Source organism: Chiloscyllium plagiosum, chromosome 25, assembly GCF_004010195.1.
Source record: "Chiloscyllium plagiosum isolate BGI_BamShark_2017 chromosome 25, ASM401019v2, whole genome shotgun sequence".
Lineage (NCBI taxonomy): Eukaryota > Metazoa > Chordata > Chondrichthyes > Orectolobiformes > Hemiscylliidae > Chiloscyllium > Chiloscyllium plagiosum.
The window spans coordinates 35,641,019-35,658,075 of NC_057734.1; the positions used below are offsets into that span (position 1 = coordinate 35,641,019).

Sequence of the window (17,057 nt, forward strand, 5' to 3'; positions counted from 1 at the left end):
AAATTGTCAGAGTGGCACAAATAAAGTTTTACCAAGGCTTTAAGGCTACCTTTTTATACCTCAGTTAATGATAACTAGAGGACATTTATAGGGTAATATGTTGTACAGAAAAGGAAACAAAGTTTTCAAGAACTATAAAATTGCCACCAATGACTAATGTCATGATTGTTATGATGATCCTGATAACAGCTTACCTTTGTTTTTGGCTAGGCGATGGTTGTCATGTTTGTATTTTGCTCTTACTTTTCTGTTAACAAAGTTGTAAATTTGAAATGAATAGCTACTAAACACAAAGATAATACATAGTCATACTAACATTCTATAATAATACTTTATAATAGACAAAAGTGGAAACTTAATTTCTAGTTTAAATAATTAATGTAAATGACAATTATCATTCTTCATTAAGTCAAGGTTTGTTGGAGGATCCTGTAAGTAATAATATTAGTAGGTTCTACAGTCCTCTGAAGGGTAATTTTGTTTACAGCCCTGAGCTGTATATGCAGTGATTGAAGAAACGTATCTTCTATAAAGTATTCCAAAATGCTGATTGTAATCAATTAACTAGGGAGATGCATTTTAGGGGATATCATTAGTTGGAAGAGATCTTGAAAGTACTGTATCTTAATTAACCTGCATTTTTCTGTCTACGCCAGATGTCAGCTCTTGTCATGCCTCGTGAAAATAATTATTTATTTAATCTTTGCAGTCTGTTTAACAGAAGTGAATTCATTCAGTTGTATTTTAAACACCCAAAAATTAGATAATGATTTTCTAGTTTTGTATTTTTATTTTAGCCAGTTATTCTGGTATTGGTCTCTAATATATGTTTTCTAACCTCCACAATATTTCATCTTTATTAAATAGTGTATACATAATGAAAAGTCTAGAAGCTGGTGCAAATCCATAAGGTCAAACCTTTTGACAGCATGACACTCAAGTTTTATCTCAGAGTTCTCACAAGTTTAAGACATCACACATCAATTGGATTAAAAGCAACCATAATTTGCTTAAGTAATTATCCATCTGTTAAATTACCAATCCAATCATTAATTGATTAAGAAAAAATTGTCAAAATAACACAAACTATTATTGAAGCAGTGTTTTTCCTGAGCACTATTTAATTGCATCTGCAGGACAACGAATTTAGGACTGATGTAAGTAAGCACTTACTTGCGTGAAGAGTGATTAATACCTGGAATAGTCTTATGGGTCACGTAGTTGTGAAGTCCAATTTTTTTGGATTAGTCGCTTAAAATGGGAAAATATATTGCTTTAAACCAATAAAACTGTAAAGAAAATGTTTGTAGTTCTAAAAACAAATGATTGGAACGTAGTGTTTTCCATAATATTGTCAGATTCAAGCAGTGAGCGACCATTCCAGACAAAATGGCACTGCTTGTATGTGTTTAGAGCATTTTGTCCAGAGACAGTCTTTTGATTGGTTTTTCAATTGGGCTGGATTTATGCTCAGGAAGGTTCTGAATAGTAACAGCAACTTAGTTAGTTCTTGCACAGGTAGTCACAGCCTTGGGTATGGACAATATAATAGAAATTTTCAGCTTGTGAAGAGAGAACATCCATCTCTCTTTTCCCCTTCTGTGTGGAGAAGTAGAAGGAAAATATAACTATCTGGCCACTGTCCATTACCTTTCTCTATAATTTGTTCTATCTGCAAGTACTCAGTTGAGGCCCTTTAGAGGCACCAGTGAGTGAAAAACTAAGAATCACTGTTTCCACAAAATGTTATTGAAGGATTGGTGCACTTTGTTTAAAAACAAGTTACCTGACACTCATCATAAGTGCTATTTAGATGGCTAGGAGAAAGTGAGGGCTACAGATGCTGGAGATCAAATTTGAAGAATGTTGTGCCGGAAAAGCACAGCCAGTCAGGCAGCATTAAGGAACCCTAGAATCGACATTTCGAGCGTAAAGATTCCTTTTGAAAGGCTTATGCTCGAAATGTCAATTCTCCTGCTCTGTGGATGCTGCCTGTGTTTTTCCAGCACCACACGCTTAGACTATTTAGTTGACTGTTGGTTAAAGCATTGAGGAAAACCGAGTGAAAGATGGGCTGTAGCCAGGGGTTTGTGTACGAATGGAGGTTCAGCTGACAACAAATAGCTGATTAATCTGTGAAATGGTGACCAGTTATCGATGGCAAAGGCCTCAGCCTGCCAACAACTGTGATTGGTTCTCAGATAGCTGAACATGTTGGTAAATGAATGTTTAGGTCAAAAGCTGCCGCATGACCAAAGAGGAGGAGTTAGGTTTTTGTTCAGCTGTAAAAAGCATTTCAAGCCTGAAGATAGCCATTTATCTCTCTTCATCACTTTCTGTAAGCAATGGTTTTTAATAAAAAAAGAGGCTTTTATGAATGTGAACCAGTCACCCTTTGCTTCTTGCAAACAAGTGAAAGTATCTGGTGAAGGAAGATCAAGACATTGCATCTACAATATCAACATATTGATGTTTGTATTGGGTCTGTATGATTGAGAATGTGTGGAAGTGAGGGGAGAGGTTATAAGTGGACAGGAATTTTAACAAGTAGGGTTAAAAGTTGACCAATTTTTTTTTTATTTACAGCTAGAACCTATTTATTTCTAATAAATATATTTATTGCCAAGTATAGAAACCTGATCCATGTTTTTTGTCAATCTGGGTCTAAAAGCCAGGTAAATTAAGAAATTCTGTATGCTTTATTAAATCTTTAATTTTTGTGACAACTCTGGGAGTAACCAGGCTTCATTTTACAGTGCGCTACCCCAGTGATGTGCAGCAAGATTGGCAATTCAATTTGTCGATCTTCTACCATTGTTTAAAAAAAGTTTGATGTTAAAAAATAGTTGTTTTCTTGTCAATTGAAAAACCCTGGTATGCATATTCTTTTAACTTGAATTAGATAGATATTATTGGACAATTTACTGGTTTTATTAAATTTTCACATTTGTGACCTCTCCAAGAATAATGGGGCTTGATTTTCAGTACATTACCCCAGTGACAGCTTTGAGGCAAAACTCTTAATTATTCAGGAAGCTTTTATGGAAGAAATACAGCCACAGCATTGTGTTCATGAAAAAAAAGGATCTGAGGAGGAGATGCAGTAAATTAACAGGATTCTATTAGATGACAAAGTAAGAAATGATGGTACTAAAGTAAGAAAAGATAATGTTTCCAACAGCATTTTAGTATACTGAGGGAAATCAGAAGAAAAGCAGACACTGTGATCACTGTTGTTAAAATATCCTTTAATGTGGAATTTGTGCTAGAGACCTGGAAAGCTCCCGATGCAAGCCCATCTGTTAAAAGGGAAGAAGCGGATAACCTTTATCTCAGTTAGCTTAGATGGATAATAGCTGATCTTCACAGAACTGAATTTTCACTTTGGGGTTGGCAATGTTCCCTCTGATTTTTACTCCTGCCATGCGGATCACCAATGTCCATGCACAGCAGTGTCTAGTAGCAATGCATCAGCACGCTGATTTACTTGAGCGGAGGTTCCCAGTGGCTGCTTGGGGGAATGTGCTTAGAACCCCTTCAGCTGAAACGCAACACAATTTTGAAGGACGTGGCCAATCAGTGGCCACAGAGCATGCTTGCTATCTAATTAAGGTTGTCTACAAATGCTGATGGCTGGTAGGAGAGCAGATGTTTATGCTGCAGTGTAGTAGGAGACAAGGGTATCTTAAGTTAAAGGTGTCCTCTGAGCAGATTTCATTATTCTTCAAAACCAAAGATTGCCACAGTTACCTAACCACTTTTCTATCTCCCTGTATTGGCTGTAGGGCAGTTGGACATTAGTTTAAAATGATACTAGATTGCTGGTCAACACCAGGAGGCTTTTTCTGTGCATTAGCCATGATTTAGCTGCCGTGCTGATCTACCATTCACTTGGGAAATTTCAGTTAGCCGTAGAAGATTGGTTACAACGCATACATTTTAATTGTGTTGGTTGCTTGCTGTTTTTCAATAAGTTGAATAATTAATTTATTTTAAGGGTATTGCACTTCTAACTTGTGCTGTTGGTTTGTAGCTAACCACAATGTTGTTTATGGATAATCCAGGACGTGGGCCATAATTTCTAATGTTAATCATGGTCCCCTTGCAAACTAATGCAGTATGCGATTGAGAGCTTTCAATAACATAAATCAGGAAAAGTATTTTCACTGATCAGAGAGTGAATAGTGGTATGATCCCAACTGGTGTTATTACGTCAGATCCCAGACTGCAATCTGGCTTGATAATTTTTTTTTGTTTTAATGAGGTAATCTTTCACTGAAACATAAACAGGCAGTGCTGCAGATTTATTTTAACAATAAAACTGAAGTTTATTACTCAAAGAAATTAAGATAAAATATAATAAACCCAAACTATTTACATATAATTTAATTAATATATTTACAAAAATTAAAACATTTCAAAACAGGTGGCGAAATACAAATCCACTAATCTCTAATAGCAGTCCTTTAGAGGACTCACACAAGAGAGAACTTATTTCTCTTTCACACCCACAGCATTTCATTTAACTGTGGCTTCAATTCCCCACATTGAGAATCAGACAGCTGCATCCTAGAGCCTGCACACAACTGAGCTTGGATTTTCTATATGCAAAAACCCCCTCTACGGACCTTAACCAAACACTCTGCTCTGGAACTTTTAAACTTAACTCCTGACATTGAGGTAATCTCTTTACTAATGGTAATAAGCTACCTCCCTCTTCTAGGAGCAATTGTCTTATACGTCCAACTTCAACCAGAACATTTGCCCTAAACTGGATTTAAAACACTTTTCTCCAAGTTATGGGTGTTTCCCCTAAGGCCAAAATAAAATTCCAGAATCTTCTATGTGAAAGTGCAATGCACTGTACTGTTTGCTTTGTTCACGCATAAATGTCTGATGAAAACAAATCCCAATAATACTCCAGGAATTCTAATACTGTACTTAAAAAGAAATCACAATGGCTACAGAAACACTCAAAAGTTAATCATTAAATTTTATGATATTAATTGAAAATTCAAAAAATCTGAAAAGTTATATGAAAAAATTATGTAAAGCACATACCTTATACAACTAGTATGCAAAAATGTAAAGACATCACCAAAAGATGGTATTTAAATTGTAGAATAACGATTAGGTATTATGTTGGAAGCAAAATCCATAATTTCTTAAATGTAATTACTTTTAGCATTTGTATATTTTTCAAGAAAGGAGTGAGAACAATGGTCTACGAATGGAGTAAGTTAGAAAGCTTCAGAATTTGAGGACTAGTAGTACAAAGATGGTTATTGTTTACTTTGCAACGGGTGCTGATAGTTATGTGTCTACTTTTTCAGTCATAGTTCCAAGTAAAAAACCTGCAGGAATAAAAAGGCAAAATAATAAGAAATATTAGAATGAAAAGTCCATTACAAATGTCAAGATTTATTTTTAAAACAAGCTACATAGTAATTATCAAGCTTAGAGTGTTTGAGACCTTGTACACACTTAAACACTGGATTGTTAATTATACCTGATGTTGTTGTACTTCGTTTTACAGCTGAATATTTCTGAGAGGTCATTTGCTGGTCAGTGGTTGAGACAGCTTTTAATATTGGTACTTGACCATGGAATGCACCCAAATTTGATTGTGCTAAATATATAACAAAGGTGACGTTAAATGTTAAATTGCGAAATAAATTAGGTAATAAAATAGACATTACTGTATATCAAGGAGTATTCCATTCCTGTGCTCAGTAATGTTTAGACTCCTCTGGGACTACATTTTGTAATATTGGATTTTACAGTTGTATTCCAGTTGAGCAGCCTCCTGCCACATGTGGAGGCTGCCATTGCAATGGAGATGCCCTCCTTGAACCAGGTACGGCAGGTTTCACCTGAACTTTGATGGGACTTACCAGCCCTAAAATGTTGACCTGTAATTGCAAGGATGCTTCCTCCTTGAGGCAGCATTGCAGTATTCAAACTGCCTCAACAGTACCTAGCAGTCCTAATGGAATTGTTGGTGTTCCAGAGCTGCATGCCATTTAGATTGGCAGAATTGGTAACTCACCTGAGATCCTTAATAAAGCCATTGCCTGTGGAAAGACTCCACTTCGAATCTGCAGCCTGTAAATATGGCCTTGGCCCCCAGTCCCAATGTTAGTCACCCAAGTTCTTTAAGATATTCCAGTTTACTGTGATATTTGTGTGTATTTGTTGTGTTCTCAATGATGATATGCAACAATATCTGCATTATTCTGTTTCTAAAGATTCAATTTTTAAAAAAATATGAACTGGTTAAATATCTGTGCATCTAGAAAATTTCATTTTTTCTTGGGTTATAGTTTGCATAGGCAAAATTAGTTGCCAATCAAGGAGTTTAGCCTTCTGATTTCACATTGTTATATTTGCAAATACTGCTTACTGACGCAGAATGGTCTTTTGTTTAAGCCATGGATCATAATTATATGCTCCCAATTATTTCTCAATTGTTTCTTGTTGTGAGAGCATGGAGCAGATTTCAGCAGAGTGGGCATCACAGCGCATTTACTCTTAAATACCGAGAAGAATGACAACAGCGAAATAAAAATAGGATTGAGAGAGAGAAAAGGGCAGAATGGAAAAATAAGAAAGAAGTTAACATTTAAAAGAGAACTAACAGCAATTTACTGCTTGCAAGAATGAGCTTGAAGAATTTAAATTATTCTGTTTCTGTGTGAGCAAGTTTTATTGGTGTTGCTTTAACGATTATTAGATTGTTCAAAATGGACTTGAACTATTGAGTTCCAGTCATTGCAAAGTAAATTTCAATATTTAGGATTTTCTGGTGGTCATGCACATTGTAACGTTTGCATCAGTAACACTATTATCTTTGAGCGCATTGTGGCCCATTGCTGTATAACTGATGCTCAGAAGCTGCAATATGTTAAACCTGTGTTACTTTGTACTTGGTGAAAGATTGTACCAGAGAGCTTGTTCTTTGAAATCTAATTGCTTTGCAGGTTTCTCATGAAGTAAAAGGGCACACCTGCCATCAACAGGAATGGCAAAAAATTCATTCATCCTGAAATGAAATGCCAGTTGAAACCCTCATTGAAACAACATGAAATAAGTCTCACAGCATATAAAAGAAACCTGAGTTCAAGCAATAAAAGGGAAAGGCAATATTGTTAATTATGTTTGAGGAGCCAATAACTACCAGATGAAAAAGAAACTGAGACACTACAAACTTGCTTTTAATTCTAGCTTACCAGGAAAGCTTATAAATTATTCTTTAAGATTTATACTCTGCTGTGAACCTTGGTGAAATTCAGCATAGTGCTTTGTACATTTAAAAATAAGTCTTCAATCCAAAGATCTGATTTAAATACATCTATGAAGATGGATGTTTGATGTGTAGCAAATTTGATGGATTTTAAAAGAATTTTGGAGTAGGACAGAAGATTGTCTATCTGCCAGCAATAGTATTTTGACCATAAATGAAAGAGTATTAATTGCTCCATCATACCATATGTTGAGGTTACTTGGATATTTTTCAGCTTACCCTTTTATACAAATACGATGCAATGCTTTAGTCATTAGCCATTACATTTTCAGTCAAAATTCCTCTATTCATTCCTTTAATTTTCTTTTGCAAACACCGGGATTTCATGTGCCCCTGCCACGCTGATATATAATTTGTTATGATTCCAAGTCTTTGAGTTTAGTGATCTTCTGCAGCAAGCAAAGGAGGGAGTGAGGTGATTTATTTCAATGACTGTGTCAGGCACAAAACAGACATTAATTATTGATTGGTAAGTTGTAAGCTGAGACTTGGCTAGAGTTGATTATGTCTGGCTATCAGCAAAATGTCATCATCAGATGCATTAGTTGTGAGGATCAAATTGGGACAGTGTGTGGTACAGAATTATAGAAAATACTTCCTGAAATGATAAAACTGATTTCCTGGCTGAACAAATACTGTTCAACACAGGCCAAAGTTATTTTGGAGGATCATTATCATGTTTTGTGCTGAAACAAGTAATTGCCAATCTTTCAAGTGGCAAATCCCTTTAAACACTCTGACTAATTTGAATTAGTTTTGAATTTGAAATTAAAACTGTAGAGCAACATGAAACATCACAACAAACTTTTCCAAAAACTAAAGCTCTCATAACAGATAATGCATGACATGGGCATTTTAAATTCAGTCAAACAGTTTCTAAGTAAAAAGCCAGTTTTTCTTGACTTCGTATAAATCACACGTCATCATTTTTGGGATGATTGTGATTCCTGTTCATGTATTTTAGCAAACGAAATTTGGGTAAGAGCGTACAAATTGTGGTTATGTACTCAACTAATTCTAAAAATTACTTTGTGTTAACTTAGTATTTATTTCTTGCTATGCACATGAATATCCTTTGGATGGACATTTAAAAGACTAACGTTAAAGTTCTGAGTTTATTTGGACTTGTAATTTGAAAAAGGCTGAGTGGTGAGGTAAAATAAGGGGGTTACAAAGCTGCTGAAGTACACTTTTACACTGCTAAAATGATAAATGACAGAAGAACGGAGTACAATGTACAGTAGAGTTTCTCCATTCATTTAGTTTTAGATGGAGTTTCTGGAAGCAGCATAATGCATTCTGAAAACATGTGTTTCACCCCACTGCATATGGTCCGGAAGCAAATAGGAGCAATGTTTCCTAATTTCTGCTAAATTAACAATAACATTTCTGTTTCAGAAGATTTCTTCGTATATTCTGAAATACTCCGCATTCTATTAAACTATTAAATTAACAATTAAAATGAAACATTTGTGTTTTGTACAAAGGAAACAGTGACTTATAAATGTTGATGTGGAGTGAAAATGTAGTTGGATCTAGAGAAAACATCTGGGACCTTGATGAACAATAGGATCAACTGTGCACTTTCTTAATAAAATGAGCTGGTAGGATTAATTAATAAGTAGAATAAAGGTGAGTTAGAATTGGTAAATTCAATATCAAATTTGCTACAGAAAGAAACAATATGAAGCAGATAAATATTGGACAAAACATAATGGTGAAAAAAGAAAAAGTAAGAGTTTAAAAATTGCTATACTTTAAGCCTTCTTACAACAATCACAATTTTAAGGAATGAGACTCCACACTTCTAAATAAAGGTTTGACAAACATATTGGACAGTAAAAAAATTAAAAATTGCTATACTTAAACTTTCCAACAGCAATCACAATCTTAAGGAATGGGAATCCACACTTCTCATTTTTACTCTCTTGACTACCCTTTTAACAATGATCAGATTGTTTAATGTGTTTCGCTATTCGTAGTTTGTCTTGCCTTTCTGGTAGAATTTTATGAGTAATTCATGTACAAATGCAGAAACTTCATTGAAATGAGGTAGAAGTTACAGGTGCGATGTTATTGTTGCAAAGACTAATATCAACTCTGTGCTCAGTTGCTCGCCTTCAAGCAAGAAGGTTGTGGATTAAAGCTTCATTCAGGACTTAAGTGTGAACAACAAGCCTGAATTTTCAATGCAAAACTGTATAGGAGTGTTGTTTATTTAAAGGCACTATATTTTAGATGAAATGTTAAATCCCAGGTCTGTGAAACATCCCATGGCAATATTTCAAGGAAGAGTAGTAGAGTTGTCCCTTGTGTCCTGGCCAGCGTTAATCCCTCAATTGACAACACAAAAACAAATTATCTAGTTATTACAAGGTTGCTGCTGTTGGGGCTTGCTGTATACAAGAATGACTAAATTTTAAAAAAAGTAATTGGCTAGAAAAAATTTTAAGACATCCAGTGGTAGTGAAAGCTGCTGTATAAGTGCAAGTATTTTAATGGCAGAACACTGTTAGTTATCTTTGTGATAATTCTCAACACTTCAACTCCTCTCCTTTCATCAAGGACATGCAAGTCCTGGGCCTACTCCACTGGTAAACTGTTACCACCTGACGCCTGGAGGAGGAATGCCTTATAATTTGTCTTGGGACCCTGCATCCATACAAGATTTCAACAACATCCTCATTTCCCCTCCCCCCACATTATCCCAGTCCCAAGCCTCCGACTCAGCACCACCCTCCAGACCTGTCCATCAACACTCTCCCCCCCCCCCACCGAAATATCTCATTATCTCTCATCTTCATCCACCTATCGCTTTCCCAGCTACCTGCCCCTGAACCCCTCACATTTATCTCTCAGCCCCAACCCACAAGCCTTATTTCTCATGAAGGGCTTATACCTGAAACATCGATTTTCCTGCTTCTCAGATGCTGCCTGACCTGCTGTGCTTTTCCAGCACTACACTCTCAACTCTGAGCTCCAGCATCTGCAGTCCTCACTTTCTCCTCCTTACTGATCTGCACATCATGTTAACTGTGCATTGTTCTTTGTTCTCACTACTTTACTTTGGTCCACCTTGATCTGACTACATTTTCCTGAGTATGAAGGACTGAAAAGAAATCGGAATAGAGAACAACAATTGATACCAGACAAACCAAGGGCAAAATATAGTTTGCAGTTTTAGTCACCACACTATAGGAGGCTATCGCGAGGGTACAAAAGAGGTTTACCATAATGTTACTGGAAACAAGAAATGCTGGAAATCACCGTGTGTCAGGCAGCATCCATGGAGAGAGAGCAAGCCAACGTTTCCAATCTAGATGACACCTTCTCTGATGAAGAGTCATCTAGACTCGATGTCAGCTTGCTGTCTCTCCATGGATGCTGCTTGAGTCACTGATCTCTGGCACTTCTTGTTTTCAGTATAGATTCCACGTCTGCAGTAATTTACTCCTTTACCAGGATGTTGCCTACATTGGCAAGATTTAGCTATTAGGAGAGTTTGGGTAAACTTGGTTTGATTTTGCTAGAAAGTCAGAAGCTGAGGTGAGACCTGAAAGAAGTATATAAAATTATAAGAGGCATGGGTAGGACAGATAGTTTAGACTTTTTTTTTCCCCCAGGGTGGAAGTGTAAAATACTAGGTGCATAGGTTTAGGGTATGAGGGGGAAAGTATAATGGAGATACATGAGGCAATTTCTTTTTTACACAGAGGGTGGTAGGTGCCTGGAACATACTGCCATGAGAAGTGATGGAAACAGATAGAACAGCAATGTTTAAGAGGTATTTAGAAAGATACATGAATAGGCGGCGACTGCAGGGGCTAGACAGCAGCCTGATCCGTGGAATTAATTACAGTGTTTCTGCAGTTCAAAGTTGTTGAGGTAGAATCTGAGGTGTAGATATTGTAGGGAATCAAAAAGTGAAAATGTTACTTGGACACTTTTTTGACTCAGGAGCCAGCCACACTCCTGAAGTTAACAAGTTGTACAGGTCCAGCAGCCAGGATTGGCAAGGTATGATTGCGAGTCAGGCAATTAAGGTTACAAACACAAACAGAAATTGCCAGAGAAACTCAACAGCTATGTCAGCATCTTTGGAGATAACAAAGTTAACATTTTGAGTCCAAGGTCCAAAAAGAGTGTAGGAGACCTGTTTCAGAACTTAGACTGGATGCATGCTGAAGGAACGTCGGCCTTTGAGCTTATTGAGTTGTAATCATGCCCTTGTTCATTGTGTGGATGAGAGAAAAGTCTGTAGGAGAGATAGGCAAAGTGACCTTGGCACTATGGTACAGAAAAACCTTCCAAATGGAGAAATTGAAAAGGAATGTGGTCATGGTGTGTAATATCGTCAGGGGATTAGATACTCTTCTTTTCCGCCATGACTGAGCATTTCACAGGTTGTGTTACCATCACGGACCCCTGAATAAAGACTCTCTTTGAGGCTGGAGAAGAACTTGAAGCAGGAGAGACAGGATTCAGTTGTCATGGTCCACTGAAGAACTGACCTGGGAATTAAGAGAATGTTTTGCTAAGGGACTGAGAGAAGCTAGGTCAGAATTAATAATCACAACCTTAAAACAGCAATAATCTTCGAATTTCTACCCAAACCCTGTACCAGTGCCGCATGAACCAAAACACCTGCCTCCTACACTCTTTTGGATTGTGTACTCAACACTCTGATCTGCTGCAGCCTGAAAAATCCAAGTCCTGGTGAGCTGTTCTAAAATATACTTGAATCAAATATCCTTGCCCCAGTAAAATTATCACCTCATTCTGCCTATCATCCGTAATTTGTCAAAGTACGGAGATAGTTTGTTAATTAGTTTGCTCACACTAAGTGGAATCAAGAGGGTTTAGTATCAAAACTGGGATAGTGAGAGAACTGGGAAGGCTAGAACTTGTCCACCACCTTCTCCACCACCGGATGCTGCCTGCCTTGCTGTGTTCTCCCAGCCTCCTGCTTGTCTACCTTGGATTCCAGCATCTGCAGTTTTATTTTGTGTCTGAGGAAGTAAGCAGCAGCATTGTAACTTTAAGCCCGAATACCAGGAGGATCCAGAGCCTCAGGAGGGCCCATCACGTGAATTATATAACCTTGTCAAGCACGAAACTCTGTACTCTAACTTGGACAGTGTTCTCTTGAATAGCAGATCTCACTCATTTTGTTGCCTGCAGGCATCTCATCATCACCAATTAGTCTACTGTTAAATTCTGGGTGCAATTTAAACTCCAATCCAATATTTGTTCATTCATTTGTGACTTTAACAACTAAGCCGACCAGAGATAGAGCAGTAATTCGGGAAACGTAAGTTCTCAAAGCAGGGCAGTGAGTACACAATTGACTACTTTTTTTTGTGTTTTCTGCTTCCATTCGGACAGCAGAATAACTTCATTTGATGCATGCCATGGGCACTGAATGCTGCTATTTATGAATGCTTTCCAAGCCTCAACCCACCTTATGATCAATTATATTATTACGTTCTGATAGGCCTAGTTGGGGCAAGACTCATTGTTTGTTAGTTAAAGGGACATGTGGTCTATTTATTTTGGCTATTAATGGACATTAATTTTATCTCCTACAATTTTCTGACTGGTTCCTTCAGTTGCCAATTATCGGTGGGTCCATCCTCTTCATTATGGTTTATATGGTTACTTTGTGATGTTTTGCTAAGATAACAGCATAGTTTGACATGTGCTTTACCCACTTGTTTTGGAAAGGATGTGTATGCTATCCAGACCCAATGATTGGTAATCTTGAGTTTACTGTCTCAATTTTCACTTAACTGGTGGAAGTTCTCATTAAATCAGACACTTATCATTGACCATTAGTACTGTCTTAGAGCTATTTGTTAGGGACTTTTTTTAAATCTCTGGTTGAATGGTTGGAAATAATTTCTTAACCTTTTTCAAAAACAAAAGGTACAGTTTAAAAAGTTGCTAAGAATCTCAAAACTATATAAAATTAATACAGAAAATCACAAAGTACTAACCTAAACAGATTATTGTGCAGTGTATGTCAAAAGAGTGAAAAGTGAAATATTCTTAGACATTCAGCCAATATATAGGTGAAAGGATTGTATAGTTATATACTAAAATATACATTGTTATTAAGTTAGTGATTTTTTGAGAAGATTTGTAGCTGAAATTAATGATAAGTATGTAAGTTAGCTTACTGAGCTGGAAGGTTTGTTTTCAGATGTTTTGTCACCATGACTTGGTAACATCATCAGTGTCTCTGGTGAAGTGCTGGTGGTATGTCCCACCTCTCTATTTATAGGTTTTGGTTTCTGAAGGTGGGTGATGTCATTTCTGTTTTTTTTCAAGGGAAGGTAGATGGCAATCTAAGTCAATGTATTTATTGATGGAGTTCTGGTTACAATGCCATGCCTCTAAGAATTCTCGTTCACACCTTTGTTTCACCTATCCTAGGGTGTGTGTGTTGTCCCAGTCAAAGTGGTGTCCGTCTTTGTCTGTATGTATGGAAACTAGTGATAGTGGGTCATGTCTTTTGGTGGCTACTTGGTTTTCATGTATCCTGGTGGCAAGTTTCCTGCTTGTTTGTCAATGTAGTGTTTTTTTACAGTTCTTGCATGATTTCTTGTAAATGACGTTAGTTTTGCTGGCAGTATCTAATAAATCCTTTAGGTTCATTAGTCACTGTTTACGTGTGTTGGTAGGTTTGTGGGCTACCGTTACTGCCAGCAAAACTAATGTCATTTACAAGATACCATGCACTACATCTGACAAACAAGCAGGAAATTTGCAACCAGGATACATGAACACCAACTAGTCACCAAAAGACATGATCCTCTAGTTTGTCACTAGTTTCCATACATACAGACAAAGGAGGACAATACACACATCCTGGGACAGGCGAAACAAAGACGCGCATGAGAATTCTGAGAGGCATGGCATTCTAATTGGAGCTCCATCAATAAACACATCGACTTAGATTCCATCTACCGTCCCTTGAAAAAAAGAACTGGAAAGTTATTGAATCTCATATCAGGATTTCTTCATCCATTGAATTTTAAATATAATGCCCAAGAATAATGGGGACTGAGGAACTGCAGCATTAAGTTTAATCATGAAGTTTTCCAATTAATATGAGAAATGGTCTGCATTTTCTCAATGCATAACAGTTATTGGGTGATTGAATCTACAAAGTTAAAGATCTTTAAATGAAAATGTAGATGAATATTTTTGGAAGTCATACTGTTTGCATATACTTTCTGACCTTGTGATGTGTAATCATTGCACTGATTCCATTCTTTTTGTTTTTTTGAAGGTGCTGTTGATGTGTGGAGCACAGTTCTTGCACGGGAACCAGTCCATCATTATCAGCATAGCCAGGAGGTACAGGCTATAGCAACGGCATCAGACAGTGCTGTAATTGCAACTTGCTCAGGTTATCAAGTAAGATTGGAATCCTGTGATGAGAAAGGATATTGGAGGAAAACACAGCAGTTCGAACTCCAAAAACTGGTGGGTTTGTGTTTCCATTGTATTTTTGCATTTCTCTTTGTATTTCATTTACCAGTCACTGCATTTAATGCATTCTGAGCTAATTCATTATCATAGATCCACAAAGTTTGACTCTCACAGTTATCCCTTGGATGCCTTAACATCTTTCGTGGGTTGAAGAATCCAAAGCAAGAACTATGATTAACCAATGAAACATATTTTGGAAAATAGATCAATACTAATAAAGCACAGTAATTATATTCAAAGAATTATGTTCAAAAATATTCAATTAACTTCAATTTACTTTGTGTGTGCATTAACCACTATTATGAACAAAGACCAATTTAACCAATCACAGACCATGTACAAATTGCTCTTTCAAGGCCAATTCATTCCCATCCTTTCAATAGGGAACCATTTAACTGTGAATTTTCAAGAAGGGTAACCATGTAAAATATCTCCCTAAAACTTCAGATATAATCACACAAAACTCCAAATTATTAATAAAGATTTACCTCTCTGGACAACAAATAATTCTTCCAGTAATATTGGAATTATTGCAATCATTTTAACTTATCCTCTAGTCAGTTGCTGGAAAAAAAGGCTAGTTTTGTGTTTTTCAACCATTTAATTGACAAAGCATCAACTACTTTTGCTATATTTTTGCTATATCCAAGTTAATGTAGTTGTCTGCCACTAAAGCAAAGATATAGATTCACTTAAGGATTTTAAGTCAATATTTAATCTGTTAAGAAACTGGAGGTATTGAGCTTCTGTTTCTTTTTCTGCTGCTCAGGTATCTTTTGTTGCGAGAGAGTTTGTACATGCCAAGTTATTGTTTTTTTTTCAAGCGAGACTTTTACACATGCTAGAATCTGAAATATGGCTTGGAAATTATGTTTGCACTTGTGCAAGTAGTATTGCTCGCATGGCTAGCAGCATTATTGAAGAAGTGCTGGATTAGTGGACAGCAGATGATAGAGAGAGGAGATTGATGCCAATTGAAAATGTGGTTGGGAAGTAATGTTTAATTATTGTTTACGGGCTGCAGGAAGGTCCTCGGGTCAATATTAGGACTACTATGTATCCATATTTATATTAATAACCGTGACTTGGATGCATAGGGCATAACTTCAAAATTTAAGGATGCCGCAAAGTGTGGATGAATTATGAGCTGAAGAGAATAGTAATCGTAACAGAAATTATGCCCTACAAATTCAACTTGGAAGAAGAAGGAAAAAGAAGTCACTCGAAAGAACAAAAAAGCCCTTGAGAAAAACTCAGACTCAGGAAGAGCTCTCTGGCAAGATGGGGTGTTATTTTGTGTCCTGCCTGTATTTATGCTCCATTTGAACCTTGGGCTATCCTTATTCATCTAAATCTATCATTATATCGCTCTTTTCTCTCCTTTCTTGTATGTTTGTCTAGCTTCCCCTTAAATGAATATAAGATGTAGGAGCAGTAGGCAATTCAGCCCCTCGAACTTGTTCCACTATTTAATACGATCGTGGCTGATCTCATCTCGGCCTCAGCTCAACTTTCCTGCCCACTCTCCATAACCTTTCAACCCATTACTAATTCAAAATCAGTGATTGGTAAGGAGATTAAACTTCAGTGAAGTGTGGGCTGATGTTGGGTCTTGGGCTTTCTCAGAAATGGAGAACAGCTCCAACCCAATATAGATCATCAGCAGAAAATAGGATAAAGGGCTACAAAGTGATGGTGTCAAGTGGCCTTTGTAGATCTGGATTACATTCAGTGAATAAGCAGGGCACAATCACTCTTCTGGAGACCAATTCTTCTGAGGAAAGAGAGAGGAGATATAATGCATAGCAGAAAGCCCTAACGTGTAATCATTGAAGTATCTAGTGCGTACATAAACTTAAGGCATACTACATCACTGAAGCAGGAAGGCAGTTTTTTTTTGATGAGGTTACCTATACTTTGTTTAAAGTTAGTTGTATGTATGTAGGAACTGAAAGAAATGTTTTTCACTATTAATAGATATGAGAAGCAAAATATCTCAACAGGTGGCCAGGAAGTTACACTTTCTACATTATGTGATTATGTATCAGAAATGGTTAACATAGAACATAGAACATAGAAGAATACAGCGCAGTACAGGCTCTTTGGCCCTCGATGTTGCGCCGATCCAAGCCCACCTAACCTATACTAACCCACTATCCTCCATATACCTATCCAATGCCCGCTTAAATGCCCATAAAGAGGGAGAGTCCACCACTGCTACTGCCAGGGCATTCCATGAACTTACGACTCACTGAGT

The 17,057-nt window shown here is 36.9% G+C and overlaps 1 protein-coding gene across 1 annotated transcript in view; it reads left to right on the forward strand.

Annotated features, from left to right (window-relative positions):
• The window catches only part of fbxw8 (F-box and WD repeat domain containing 8), a 167,073-nt gene that overhangs the window by 79,085 nt on the left and 70,931 nt on the right, over positions 1-17,057 (forward strand). Inside the window, exon 6 of the mRNA XM_043715860.1 lies at positions 14,598-14,794. Coding sequence (XP_043571795.1) covers positions 14,598-14,794 — 197 coding nt within the window. The remainder of the gene's footprint in view (positions 1-14,597; positions 14,795-17,057) is intronic.